General features: G+C 34.0%; 1 protein-coding gene across 1 annotated transcript in view; it reads right to left on the bottom strand.

Annotated features, from left to right (window-relative positions):
* Positions 1-603: 603 nt before the first annotated feature.
* The window catches only part of LOC145681296 (uncharacterized), a 510,716-nt gene continuing 498,022 nt past the window's right edge, over positions 604-13,297 (bottom strand). Inside the window, exons 17-18 of the mRNA XM_081752944.1 lie at positions 11,401-11,571; positions 604-9,308 (exon numbers count right to left, since the gene is read on the bottom strand). Coding sequence (XP_081609070.1) covers positions 9,049-9,308; positions 11,401-11,571 — 431 coding nt within the window. The 3' untranslated portion in view covers positions 604-9,048. The remainder of the gene's footprint in view (positions 9,309-11,400; positions 11,572-13,297) is intronic.

Raw genomic sequence — 13,297 nt, 5'->3', positions numbered from 1 at the left:
ATTGAAATTCTTTGCTTTTAAGCCTCACATGGCTCGACCATAGAACGTAGAAAAAAAAAGTTGGAAAGAGAGAAAAGTTCGATTATGTGACATCGACGATTATTTTGAAAGTTGTAGAATCGTGCCTTAACATTTTGTATTGGCCAGCATTCCGTGAATTTTTATCGCGCATTTGACTATTTATGGTAGGACTACTTATATATATTGGGTACCTAGAAACTATCATTATTGTTAATACTCGCAACCATATACATCACGAAATATGACGTAACTTTGGCGTCTAATAACACTGAAAATTTTACGCTAAGAGTATTTTCGCTAGCATTGTCGTACTGATATTTCCAAGGTCTTATAAGTTGTACTCCATTAGAAACAAATTAATGATTAAAATATCTGCAAAGTTAGGATAATTCGAATAATATTCAAATTTTAATTCAAAGTTTTAATAAAACTAATAGTTCACATAAAATAATTCTAACAATAAAGCTCAAAATTTTAATTGAATCCAAAGTTCAAAATATCCCATTATTCAACTAACCTAACTGTTTTACGAGTTGTAGGTAGTTCAACAGAGACATAATCAGCCATTTATGGGTAAGTTTAGGGTGCTGAAGACAAAAACGACATTGATAATACAAGATTTGTTAGTGTTTTGAAGTTATAGAGGGTAAAAAGGTGGAAAAAATGAGAGTAATGGAAAATGTATATATTTTAGCGATTGAAGGTCAGTTTAAAAGGACAAGTTTTGCCGATAGATGTTACTACAGACTTCGCATCTCTCTCTCATGTATTTTTTACCTTTCACGAAAATTCACGATTTCTCTTACAAATTTCAACCTAGAGATTTCAAATTTTTGGAGAGGGAACTTGATAACCTATCGAAGACAACAATCCGTGCCGATTTTTTAATTTGGAATTCTCTTCATTGTTGAAATGGCTTACTTGTTGAAAAGGATATCCAAACCTTTAACAATATAACTCTTTCAACAATGAAGAAAATTCTAAATAAGAAATCGGCACGGATTGTTGTCTTCGATAGGTTATGAAGTTCCTTCTCTAAAAATTTGAACTCCCTAGGTTGAAATTTGAAAGAGAAATTGTAAATTTTCGTGAAAGCTAAAAAATACATGATAGAGATACGAAGACTGTAGTGGCATCTATTGGCAAAACTTGTCCCTTTACACCGACCTGAAACTCTTGATATCATAAATTCTACACATTTTTCATAGCCGCATATACTAGATACCTTTGTACTGTTTATATGTACAAAGTTTGTGCTACCAAATGTTTCTTATCCCTCCGTTTTCTTAAAATTTCGCTTCAAATAAAGTGACATAAACTTCGTGTATAAAATAAAAAAAAGGTCTAAGTACATGTGGCTACGAAAATATATAGGATTTGTGTACGTATTCGGAGTTCTTCACGAAATTCGCAAAAGTAGAAAATTTTCCCATTTTCTTCCCTTTTTCTTTCTTCTACAACTTCAAACTAAGAACCAGTCTCGTCATTTTCGTGATTAGCATCCTAAAATTATCTAAGAATGATTGTCTATGTCTCCGTTACAAAACCTGTGTTGAACAGAGTTATGGAAAAATGAATTTTTTTCGATTTTTCTGAAGGAACTATGTTCACAATGCTTTTTATCCAGAAAATTTACGCTACTTTATTCAAAGAAAAAGGGGAACACAAAAAATAGGGGGGAAAAAAAGGAAACGGTTTTGTAAACCTATGACGAAATCTGGCAATTTTGTGATTTCAATACTGGAACTGTCAACATGTTCACAAATTCTGTACTTTTGAAATGAAATGAAATCTTTGAGTTTTACGTCCCACAGTTATGCCGGTTAGGCTAAAGGAGACGGTGATTATGAGAAATGAATGAAATAGTGGAATGAAGAAAGTGGGAGGAAACGGCAGAACCCCGAGAAAACCCACGCACACGGTGTTTGTCCACTACAAAGTTCACTTGGCGGGAGCAGGGTTTGAACCCGAGACCCCAAGCACCAGAGGTGAACGCTCTACCACTGAGCCACCGCGGCCCCTTCTGTACTTTTGTCATAGCCACTTATATTAAAACATACGAACTGTTTTCAATGTACAAAACTTATGCCATTGCATTCGAAAGAAAATGGAAAAATTACGAAAATTGCCAGAATTCGTAATAAATTTAGAAAAACTTGCCTTTTCTCTTTATTTTTGTAAATTTTTCCAATTTCTTTCTAATAAACTGATACAAGTACATACTTTGTACAAATACTTTGTACATAAATATTGTATGAAGATTTTACTGATTATGAAAGATGTATAGAATTTGTGATTATATTAAGAATTTCGTCATAAATATCACAAAAACAGATAAATTTTTCTAAAATTCTAGTTTTTCTTTTTTGTTTTTTCCTTTATAACTTCAAAACAAGAACCAGTCTCAGTTCTTCATTGCCATTTTCGTGTTCATCACCCTAAAATTATCCATGAGTTACTGCTTATGTCTCCGCTACATAAAACTTTCTACAATTTGTAGAACACTGTTATTTTGAGATTCTCCCCTTTTTCTTTTTCCCCCTCTATAACTTCAAGACAATCTTGTTTTTTTATTGTCATTTTCGTGTTCAGTACTCCAAGAATTGCTGCCTACGTCTTCGTTAGAAAACCTGTGTTCAATAGCTTACAAAACACTGGCATCAGACTTTTGCATGTATATTCTTTAACATTCTTCCCATATACTTTCCCCAAAGTTTAACCGGAATCGACCCCGAGACTACAAGAACCAAAAACGCACGCGCTAGCCACTAGACCAGGTTACTTGTAGGAATATTTATGTAAGTACTGTCTTCCACTATTCAAGAATGTGTTTTTTTTTTTTCGGATGATTTAGTATAAGATTATTCTAATATTAGCGACGCTAGTATAAACTATACATAAACATGAAATTCAGAGAGAAAAATGCGGCTGAAATGAGAATCGAACCCATACTGATTCACTAACCAGTACGTTACCTAGTACAGTAAGGTAGACATATGGGTTCGGTTTGTGGTTTAACCGCATATTTTGGGTCTCCAGGCTTCAATGAAGTTGTACTTTTAGACGATAATGTGAAATAAAAATCTCTGTTATTTTCTCCATTTATCTATCATTTAGTATATGCAAATGTATTTTATCGTATTAGAATGTTTAAGTTACGAGAAAGAGAAACAGAGTTTAGAATATTAAAATAATACTCTTATAATTAATTTTATAAATCTGTATTTTCACTTTTCTATTTTAGTATACCGCTGCAATCGAACAAATATACCATAAGCACTGATATTTGTTGAAGTAAGGGCTCAACGGAGATGTCTACAATATTGTTATGTGAGAGATGTCCTTCCTATTTCATAGAAATGTCGCCATATTCCAATAGACGCTATGAACAATTCATTGTCAACTAATATTAAATGTAAAATGCGCCACTGTATGCAGTGACAAAGTTGGTGAGATCTACAAAGAAACTGTAAACAGAATTAAAGAAAATGATTGACGGAAAATAAACAACCCAAGTAGCAAGAAAGCTTCCAGGCAGTTGGCGCGTGCTTGGCTTTTGGCTTTCTACGCTTACCATTTCAACGCGTACTTTCATACAATCTGCCTTTTGTTGTACTCGCAAGCAATGCTTAAGACCCTTCGCAGACCGTTCATTGGCTATTGACTTGAATCCAGCGTAAAACGCTTGCGTCAAGCTTAAATGGAACACTAAATGCAAGGTTGCTTCCATGCAACTTTGTTACTGGAATCCAGCTTGCGGCATGCTTGCACACTTCCAATCAAGCTGGATGCAAGCTTGGATGACTTGCAATGCAAGCTTACAGTAAGCGGTTTGCAAGTTGTTTCTGCTACTAGGAAAGTCATCTGCTTACGCAAGATAGAAAAGTCTCCATCTATACATCTATAGCATTGATTTTCAGAACACTATTATCGTCTTCGCAAGAACCATACTGATTTTTCCCTTGTCCTAAAGACAAGTTAACTTCTTTCTTAGTAAAAATTGAAAATACTTTGGGTACACGATAACAGACGCTGTATAAATTGTTGCCTGATTCGGTTGAACATTTTCTCAAATAATGCCTAATTCTTGTTATGGACCTAGAAAAATCTCTCATAGAAGGCATTGAAATAGTTATTAAAATACAAGATATGTTGCTCGTCACTGCTACATTAAAAACCGCTATTGCAGAAGGCGCTACACGCCATAACATGAAAACTATTACGACGATGCTATTTCACTACCGTATAAATCGTCGTATATTAATTATTATCGTATAAACATTAACAATATTAAGCCATAATGTTGCTAACAGATAAGTACAATTGGAAATCGTGCTCTGTTTACGACACGGCTCCTTTCTCTGTAATATTCTTTCTGTTGTTGCTGTCTTCTCCATATTCTGTCGACGAGCCGTTTGCGGCTTGAAAGCTGTGTCTCTAGTTGTTACTTCCAATGTTTGAGTTTGACTTTTTGTGTTTGCGTCCTTGTGCAATACCGAAGTTTTGAAGGACGGGCAGTGGTGGATCTAGCCTGGGGCCGGGGAGCCTAGGATCCCAGTTTTTGAGTGATAAAAACAATTTAAACTATTATTTATATATTTTTAAAAGTGTATAGTAAATATACCAATCATAGTCCGGGGTCTGGCTTCCCCCTCCCAGTTTTTACCCTCTAAATCCGCATCTGAGGATGGGAACTACTAGTAACGGGCGATCCTGAACCACGACCAGGGCGTGAATACAGCACAGATGACTGGTGCATAAACCATCAAGCCAAATTCTCTCATCTCACAGTATCGTTTCGCACCATATTTTTCTCTCCTCTAAGAGAGCGGGTTATGGAATTAGACCGCGAGTCCCACGCTGTTTTCACTGTGTTTGTGTTATAAAAGACCTCACGAATACCTTATATTTTAATAAGCATCTATATTATTAGGTGTACTTTTAAACATAATCATGCGTAATTTTACTGTCTTAATTATCTGATAATTTGAAGATATAATTTACAATTTCAATTAATGTTTATAATGACGATACCTGCTATCTCTACGACGATTGCTTTTTTGTTTTTCTTCTACTTAGATGATGGCAATTAATACTGACTACATTGTAAAATAAAATGCATGTAAATAAATAAATAAAGTTTGACCAAGCAAAATAAAACAATTCTGAAGATTAAACATACATTCAAATATACAAGTATATTTATGTAATGATACAGCACATTCTAAACTGCTTCCTAAATACTTGAGTTTATCTTAATTTTTCTCTTACACATACAGCACAGAGAAAAGGAAAAAAATGTCTTAAAATCCAGCCTCACTTTCGAAACTTGAAGCAGAGTTAAGGCCATATCAAGGACGGGAAAGTGAATATTATGAAGAAAAGACGGGAACCATCTCTTTCGAAACTTTTACGTTTACATCCGATGAAATCATATTCTAATAGCTCTTTCCATTTTTTTTTTTAATTGAAAGGAAAGAAAATTAAATTATTTTATGAATTCAGTATTACATTTGCAATTCGCTATACGCAGTTAGCAAAACTAATGATGATGGTTATTAAATATATATATAAAATACGATTAAATATCCTCAATTATTGTTCACATCGTAACATTTCATTCATTTAGACTGTCAAAGACAGTTATTATGTACGGTAAAAAACAATGATTTTGTATCATTTCGCTTATAATTATATATAAATTTATCATGCATGACACATACTATCAGTTACAGACTTAGTGCAAATGTATAGTTGCGTAATAATTTATCATGATATATACAGGGTGTTTCAAAACAACATCGACAACGTTTGGGAGGTGATTCCTGACGATAAGATAAGACAAAAAGTATAGACCAACCTAGGTGCACAAATGCTTCCTTTCGGAGTTATATACTGCCGAAAACATGAAAAAATAAACTTTAAAGGTCCATAGCTACAAAACTATAGGACCTACCGTAGTCGGGTCAAGAGTTCACTTAGGAATTAATATGTGCGCTATCTAAATATCCACGTTTCAGAATCCTAAGGTACTCACTCAATATTTTTACAAGAGGGAATTTGGCTAGAAGCATATAATTTGAAGTACTCACAACTATCTCTATAAAAATTGTAGCGGAAGTATCTTAGGATTCTGAAACATGGAAATTTGGATAAGGCACATACTAGTTTCTGTATGAAGTCTTGATCCCACTACGGAAAACTTTCATGATTTCGGGAGCCTATAACTCCGAAGTGACGGATTTCTGCATCCAGGTGGTTTTTACTTTTTGTCTTATCTTGGTGTCACCTTCCAAACATTGTCTGTGTTGTTTTGAAACACCCTGTATATATTATGAAATAATTGTTTCAGAGGAAGCATAATGGCAGTTTTATTTATAGTCAATAATCATGGTACTGAATTATTTCTTAGCAATGGAGAAGTCTCTCAGTAACATAAGTAAAACTTTAAAGGAAGAAAAACCGCTTCACATCCCAAAGTTGTTGGATATGAAAGAAAAAATATAAACTATGTATAATTGATTATATAATAATTACCTTCATTGCGATATAAAACTTCTTGAAACATCAGCTAACTTTTAAACCACTTAAAACTTCCAAATTTTAAAACAACATTTTCTTTCCTTGCCTTTTATTATTGTATAAAGATAAAATTCAAGTTGTTACTTTCATTCTTCGAAACAATCTATGAAAATGAACGTTTACTTATTTGCATTGTACCTCCAAGTATGATTGTAAATTAATATATTTAATTACTTAGATTCTTAAGTTATACTCAAGTTGCTTTAACTGTAACTAACAACTTCAAGCTCGTAAGTTACTATAACTCTTAGAAAATGCCAAAGTCTGTTTACTCAAATATCAGACACGAAGTTGCAAGGGAGATACCAAATGTTCAAATAATCATAATAATTTGTCTTTACTTATCTTAAATCACCCATTAAATTACCAAATTTCTGATAGATAAGTTGAAATACCTCGTAAAGTTTGTACAGTGTTAAAAAATGTAAAGAACAAAGCAAAGAAAATTTAATTTTTCAATGAATTTTGGAAGTTCCATATTTTGATCTTGTACGAGAGTTGATTTATTGTTATAGTATAAATATAGCGTATCACTTTTTAAATTATCGTGTTTGTAATACGTAATGATGGTTTCATTATAACTCAGAAAGTAAGGAAGTGTAGACGTATAGCTCAAAACTTTACTTTTCTTATTATTGTACATTGACTTGAAAGCAATAAAAATCCAATCACTGTTTACACAACAACAGATTGGACTGGTAACACTGAAGTATGTCGCCATTTGCAGTAAGTAAACAAAATAGGAAATGTAGAGAAAGAAATGGTGTGTACGGAGCAAGTGAAATACAAATTTATGTAAAAAGATAGTTTTATGAAAAACACACACTTATCAAAAATAGAAACATAACATAACGAAGTTAGCCATTAGCATTTACAACTGCTTGCCAGATGATAAAATTTTTGAGATTGGCTCATTCACGCTTGTAGATCTGAAACATCGTGAGTGCTTCGTATGAATTTATCATTTGCCAAGAGATGACATGACATATTTAGTAACGTTTTGTAATGTAAAATACTAGCTAGGCTTTGAAAAGAATTGTATACTAATGAATTTATAGTTTTCAAATAATACACATATAGATTCCACATAAGAAACTTTCGTAAAATAATTGCTACGTGGCAATAAATGTAAGTATGAGTAAAGCTTAGAGATATTGAATAAACTTGTATATGTATTTTCAATTACTTTTAAGTAGCGTCCTCAGATTACATATATTTCCTATGTTTTCCGTTGTTGGACATTTAAACCATTTGCAAGAATAGAATAACATAAAATATAGATAACTTGCTAATGTCAAAGTGTCGAAAGTTCCACAATACACTAAATTTTGTTCTTTGGCATTTACGTGTACTTCGTTTCAAAATGCAAGCTTCAGATGTCAAGTACAAAGTAAGTTTGAAATTGTTGCTGGATTTCAGACTTTTTTTTTTTTTTTAATTCATATAAAACAAAATAACCGAATTCGAATCCCAGTGACAATATATGTGTTTTGGATCCCACATTAAGCTATAGGTTCACATGCCCTATAGCGTTCAGTGTTTTAAAAAAAAATGAGTGGACGTTAAACACCAAATATACAACAATAAAACATGACTTTACACATTAAACAGAAAAAAAATATAGCATTATTTATTGATAAAGGAATACCTTCTAATTTCATCACAGTCTTTAAAGAACATTGAGACATGTTTTCAACATACGTTGTCAATAAATTAGCTTCTATATATATATATATACATAAACAATATCAAGGAATACTCGCAATACCTTTGTTTCAAGAAAATACAACAAGAAGGAACAAGATATTCATGTTCCTTTTTTGGTAAACACAGAGAACATTTAACAATGTTTTTTGGTTACTACATATACTTAAACGCACTTCCATTACGTCAGCTTTTACGAACTTCCAATTAAAAACTAGTGACTCTACAAAAATCGTAAACTATGTCTCAAAGACTTGAAATTTCAAAAATAAATAAATAATCATAATAATAATAAAACTCTCTAAATATTCATTTGACCAATCTCTAAATATTGTATGAAAATATAAAATTTGTTCACAACATTTTTTTTTTTTCTGAGAAACATGTATACATGAAAAAAACATGCATCTTATTCATTCAAATCAAATCACATATGCTACCACGCGCTCTCACACAGAAAAAAAATCACATCACTTAATGACGGAAGCAAAAAAAAAAAAATCAACAAAAGTGTAGATAATGCTACAGTTTTGTTCATTAAATAATGTCTTTGCGGTAATATTAATACACAATATTTCTTGGCACTTTTTTCTTTATATTTCTTTTTATAAAAAGCTTGTTAATAGTTGATGAATTAAATACATTCACTTTCAGTAGCGTGTATTTCACTTGTTCATTGTCAGTCTTGTATTAAAAATTAACTTTTGGTATATATTTATATTTTTAAATTGAGTGTCACTATCACACTTGCCACAGTAGTAGGTGATTGGTTGAATCCTCTCTTCCGGCCACTTCGGAGACACCAGAGTTGCGGAAATCCTCGTAACCATCACCACCGGATATGACTAGAAGCTTCCCATTCAGGTTGCCGGAATTCTGGTGAGACAACGGCTCTTTCGTTTTCAGGGAGTATCGATGGTTATGAGGCTTGGAGCGATTATCAGGGGTCGTTTCTACACACGTTAGAAATCGTACATGTCCTGTATGCCCGTGCAGAAGACCTATAATTTAAGAGTAGAAGAATATTTATTTCGTTCTTATGTTACACATTTTTATATAATTGTTTTTATCAAATAATAAAAATCTACTTCTCATGGATCACTTTAGGAACAAGATTACTTCTGCTGTGTGTGTGTATAACTTATCCATTTATATTAGAAGAAGAAACATCATAAGCAAATGACACAAGATTTGTCCGGGAAGTACAAGGACTGATTTTTTCCCGCCAAAACATGATGAAGGAGCTGGATCACGGAAGTTTCATCACGACAATGCGCCGAGCCACACCGCTTTTGCTGTCATGAACTTCTTGATCAAACATGGCATCACAAGCTTCCCCAGCTACCCTACAGCCCAGATGTCACTCTGCAGACTTCTTACTCTTTTCCCGACTGAAAAGGGTCATGAAAAGACGGGACCACGGCTCCGTCTAGGCCATTCAAGAGGCCATAACGAGGGAGCTCAAGAGCATTCCAGTTTTTGCGTTCCAGGGAGCCTTCAGTGATTGGCAGAGTCGCTGGAAACGCTGTGTTGATGCAGAAGGGGCATATTTTGAAAATTATTAAGTCAATATGTGATTAACTTTTTTCTTTAAAAAAAAAAATCAGTTCTACTATTTTCTGGACAAACTCTCTCTCTCTTTTGTCTTGGTTTCAAAATAGTTTCTATGTCAGCAAACTGAAATTAAATAACTATAAAACTATTCTTCAAATTGAAACTAATACCTATAATTAAAAAAACGTGGTTCATAAAACTGAAACTAAATATCTATAAAACTAAGGTGTTCAAATTGAAACTAAATAATAAAATTAAGTTCTTCAAATTGAAGTTAAAGAATTATAAAATTAAGTTTTTTCAAATTCAAGCTAAACACGTACGAAAACAAGTTCTTTAAATTGAAATTAAATACCTATAAAACTTGGTTCATAAAATTGAAACTAAATATCTATTCAAATTGCAACTAAATACCTAGAAAACTTAAGTAACTATAAAACTAAACTTCTTCAAATTGAAATTAAATTTGGTCTACCCTGACGCCCCTAATCGTCACAGAGATATAAGCCATACCTCGTTAGAAAGCTTATGGGACACAGATTCCAACGAGATAACATTTGTTACGCCCGTGCCCAATCCATAAAAGAAAAAGAAGAATATGAAAAATACAGTTTCTCGAAGTTGGGAACACTGTTATTTGTCGTACGCAAGAATGGCCATACACAGGATATCATTAGTTGGGATGTTTATTTATCTTTATTCATACCACTTTTTATGCTTGTAGCTCCTTTGGGAAAGTTTCCCACCCCAAGTGCTGAGGGGAAGGGAAACTAAAGACATCCAACTTTCCCCTCTACCCTTCCCCTGTGGGACCTCCGATGTGGATGAAATGTACACCACTGGAAAGTTTCATTCTTCCTGAAGAGGTAGGCACCTAAATCATCTCTCTAGGTTAATTAGGAGTGGTGTGATGAAGGTTTAGACTAGGGATGGGTAAAACCCGTTTTTATAAAAACCGAAAACCAGTTTCTATAAAAACCGAAACCCGAAAAACCGACATTTCGGTTTTCTCCAAACCCGGTTCGGTTTTTCACCGAAACTAGTTTCGGTGAAAACATTTCGAAAAAACATAAAACTATTTCTGTGGAAATGGATTCGGTTTCCGGAGAACAACGAAACACCATTTTGGTCAGAAATAGAACAAATTTTGAAAAAAAAACCGGAATCGGTTTTGAAGAAAACCGAAACCGGAGCAAGTCAAAAAACGAACCGGTTTTGGAGAAAACCGAAACCGGTTTCGGTGAAAAACCGAAAACCGAAAAAACGGTTTTTGTGCCCACCACTAGTTTAAACAGCTGATTTAGAGAGAGAGAGAGGAAAAAAAGGCAAAACTTTTGCAAAATATAAATGACTGAAAAGAAGTGTTAATGATGGATTCTTTATACAAAGTCACTTGCTAACAATATCTTAGTAGGACACAGCAAGGATAATTATCTTTATAATTTTTGCAAATAATTTCAATCACTTCGCTAAAGTAAACTTACACGAAAGAGGATTATTTCTATCATACGTAAAAGTATATGTATGACTCCTACTTACCTACTACATTTGGTACAGTAGCTAGCTTTGTTGTCAAAGGCGTTAAATGGGGAAGTGGTAAGTTTAAAATAACCCCTGCGCTTGTCCCAATCCACAGAAGATCCTTGCAGGCCAAAAGAGCGGTTACTCTCAAACAAGCGGCCTTATGTTGACGAATGATATCATCACAGCCTGGAAAAAGAATAAAATTGGAGAATGCAATGTTATCTGTAAATAATGAATAAATAAAAAAAATAAAAAATAAGGCTCCGGTTTCTCTAGTTTAAATTTAGTTTTGTAAGGGTTACCGAATAAAATGATCTAACCAAAAATGTATTTCCAGAATACACCACTCCCTCCTGGAAATAACCTTCAAGTATTTACTAAGTTTATTAATTGATGAACTAAAAACAGGCATTCTAATTTAAAGAGCTACCACTATAGCAAAATGTCATAAACAATAGACAAAACGTATATATATCCTGTGTTAATTATCAACTGACCGCCATTAACACTCTCCAAATAAAAATTACCAATTAAAGGGTAAAATGTAAGGGTATTTTATTCATCTAATAACCTTAGGAAGATGCCTAAAATTGTATCTTGGTCTACGGACTTAATCAGCAATTCAATAAAACTCTTTTAACACTGAACTTCCTGCATCGCTTACATTATTTCAATCTTTACAAAAACACGCCACCAAACCCACTTCGCTTTAACACCAACGTCAATAGTATATGCCTTCTTCATTGTCGGATTGGTACTGCAAGTCTACTGGGGAAGCGGAACAGCCTATTGTACAAGGTATCAACCGTCCTTTGTGCATGTTGGATGCTGCGTTTCTAACATTAGCTAACACCACTTCATTCTGACGCTGAGACCAGGACATTATCCTGTGCGAAGTCCTGTCTAAAGTCGTAGCTAGAGATTTCGGTGCCCGCTACACTCACATTACCAAGCTTTTTTTTTTTTTTTTTTTTTTTCATATAAGAGAAGCAGATTTGTTGTCAAGTACTGACCCCTTAAGCACCTATTCTACTACTGATTGAAATTCAAAAATATTATTATTCGCCTTGTTTATCTTCATTTTTAATATTCCCATGCAAACAACAGTTTGTATGTGTCTCTTTTCTCCTCTCATTTTCATACCTTCATTCTCCCCGTTGTGATTAATCCGATTGGGTAGAAAAAAAGCGGGAGTAACTAAGCAAACTCATCACCGTCAAAATGCCGAATACGTATTTCAGGCTTTGTCTGTTTCTGATTTTGAAAACGCTCCTGGGTACACTGTAAGTCATTACTCAGCACCTTGACATGACATCATCAAAGTAAAAACTTGTGACTCTTATTGAAATATTTGGGTTGCGAGAGGAGCGAGCAAAAATTTTTTTAGCAAATCTATTTCTTTGCAAACCGTCAACAATGTTGATTTAATACGGCGAAAATACTTTTTCGGACGATGTGTCGTTTATTCATTTCCACCACTTTTCCTTTCTTCTTGCTTGTTCGGCGCCCTCTTGTCAGCGCCCAGGGCAACTGCCCCGCTCGCCACACCCTAGCTATGGCTCTGGTCAAGAAGAAGGCTTCCTGATTTCGTAAGAAGTCCTATGAAGAAGATGAAATCCCGTACGAAGTCCTGGTAACGACATCCCAACAACTTCACCTGTGTTTTTGCCACTCGAAGCACAAGTGAGAATCATCAATCACCATCTGTGTTATAAGTGACTTAAGTGCGTCTGTGCTCCACGGTGTATGCGAAACAGCTTCAGTGACGTCGATGATAACCCTGGGGTTCTCCATCTGAAACTCTTAAGAGGTGCCGAGGTAGAACCGCGTTCTCAGGAGGGTTATAACAATTTATTTTATGTTTTCGTTCTGTATATCAATGTACCTACTTCTTGCATTCCTTAATTATCAA

The sequence above is a fragment of the Thermobia domestica genome, chromosome 3, assembly GCF_964235325.1.
Source record: "Thermobia domestica chromosome 3, izTheDome1.hap1.1, whole genome shotgun sequence".
Lineage (NCBI taxonomy): Eukaryota > Metazoa > Arthropoda > Insecta > Zygentoma > Lepismatidae > Thermobia > Thermobia domestica.
This window is presented reverse-complemented; position numbering and strand designations above follow the sequence as displayed.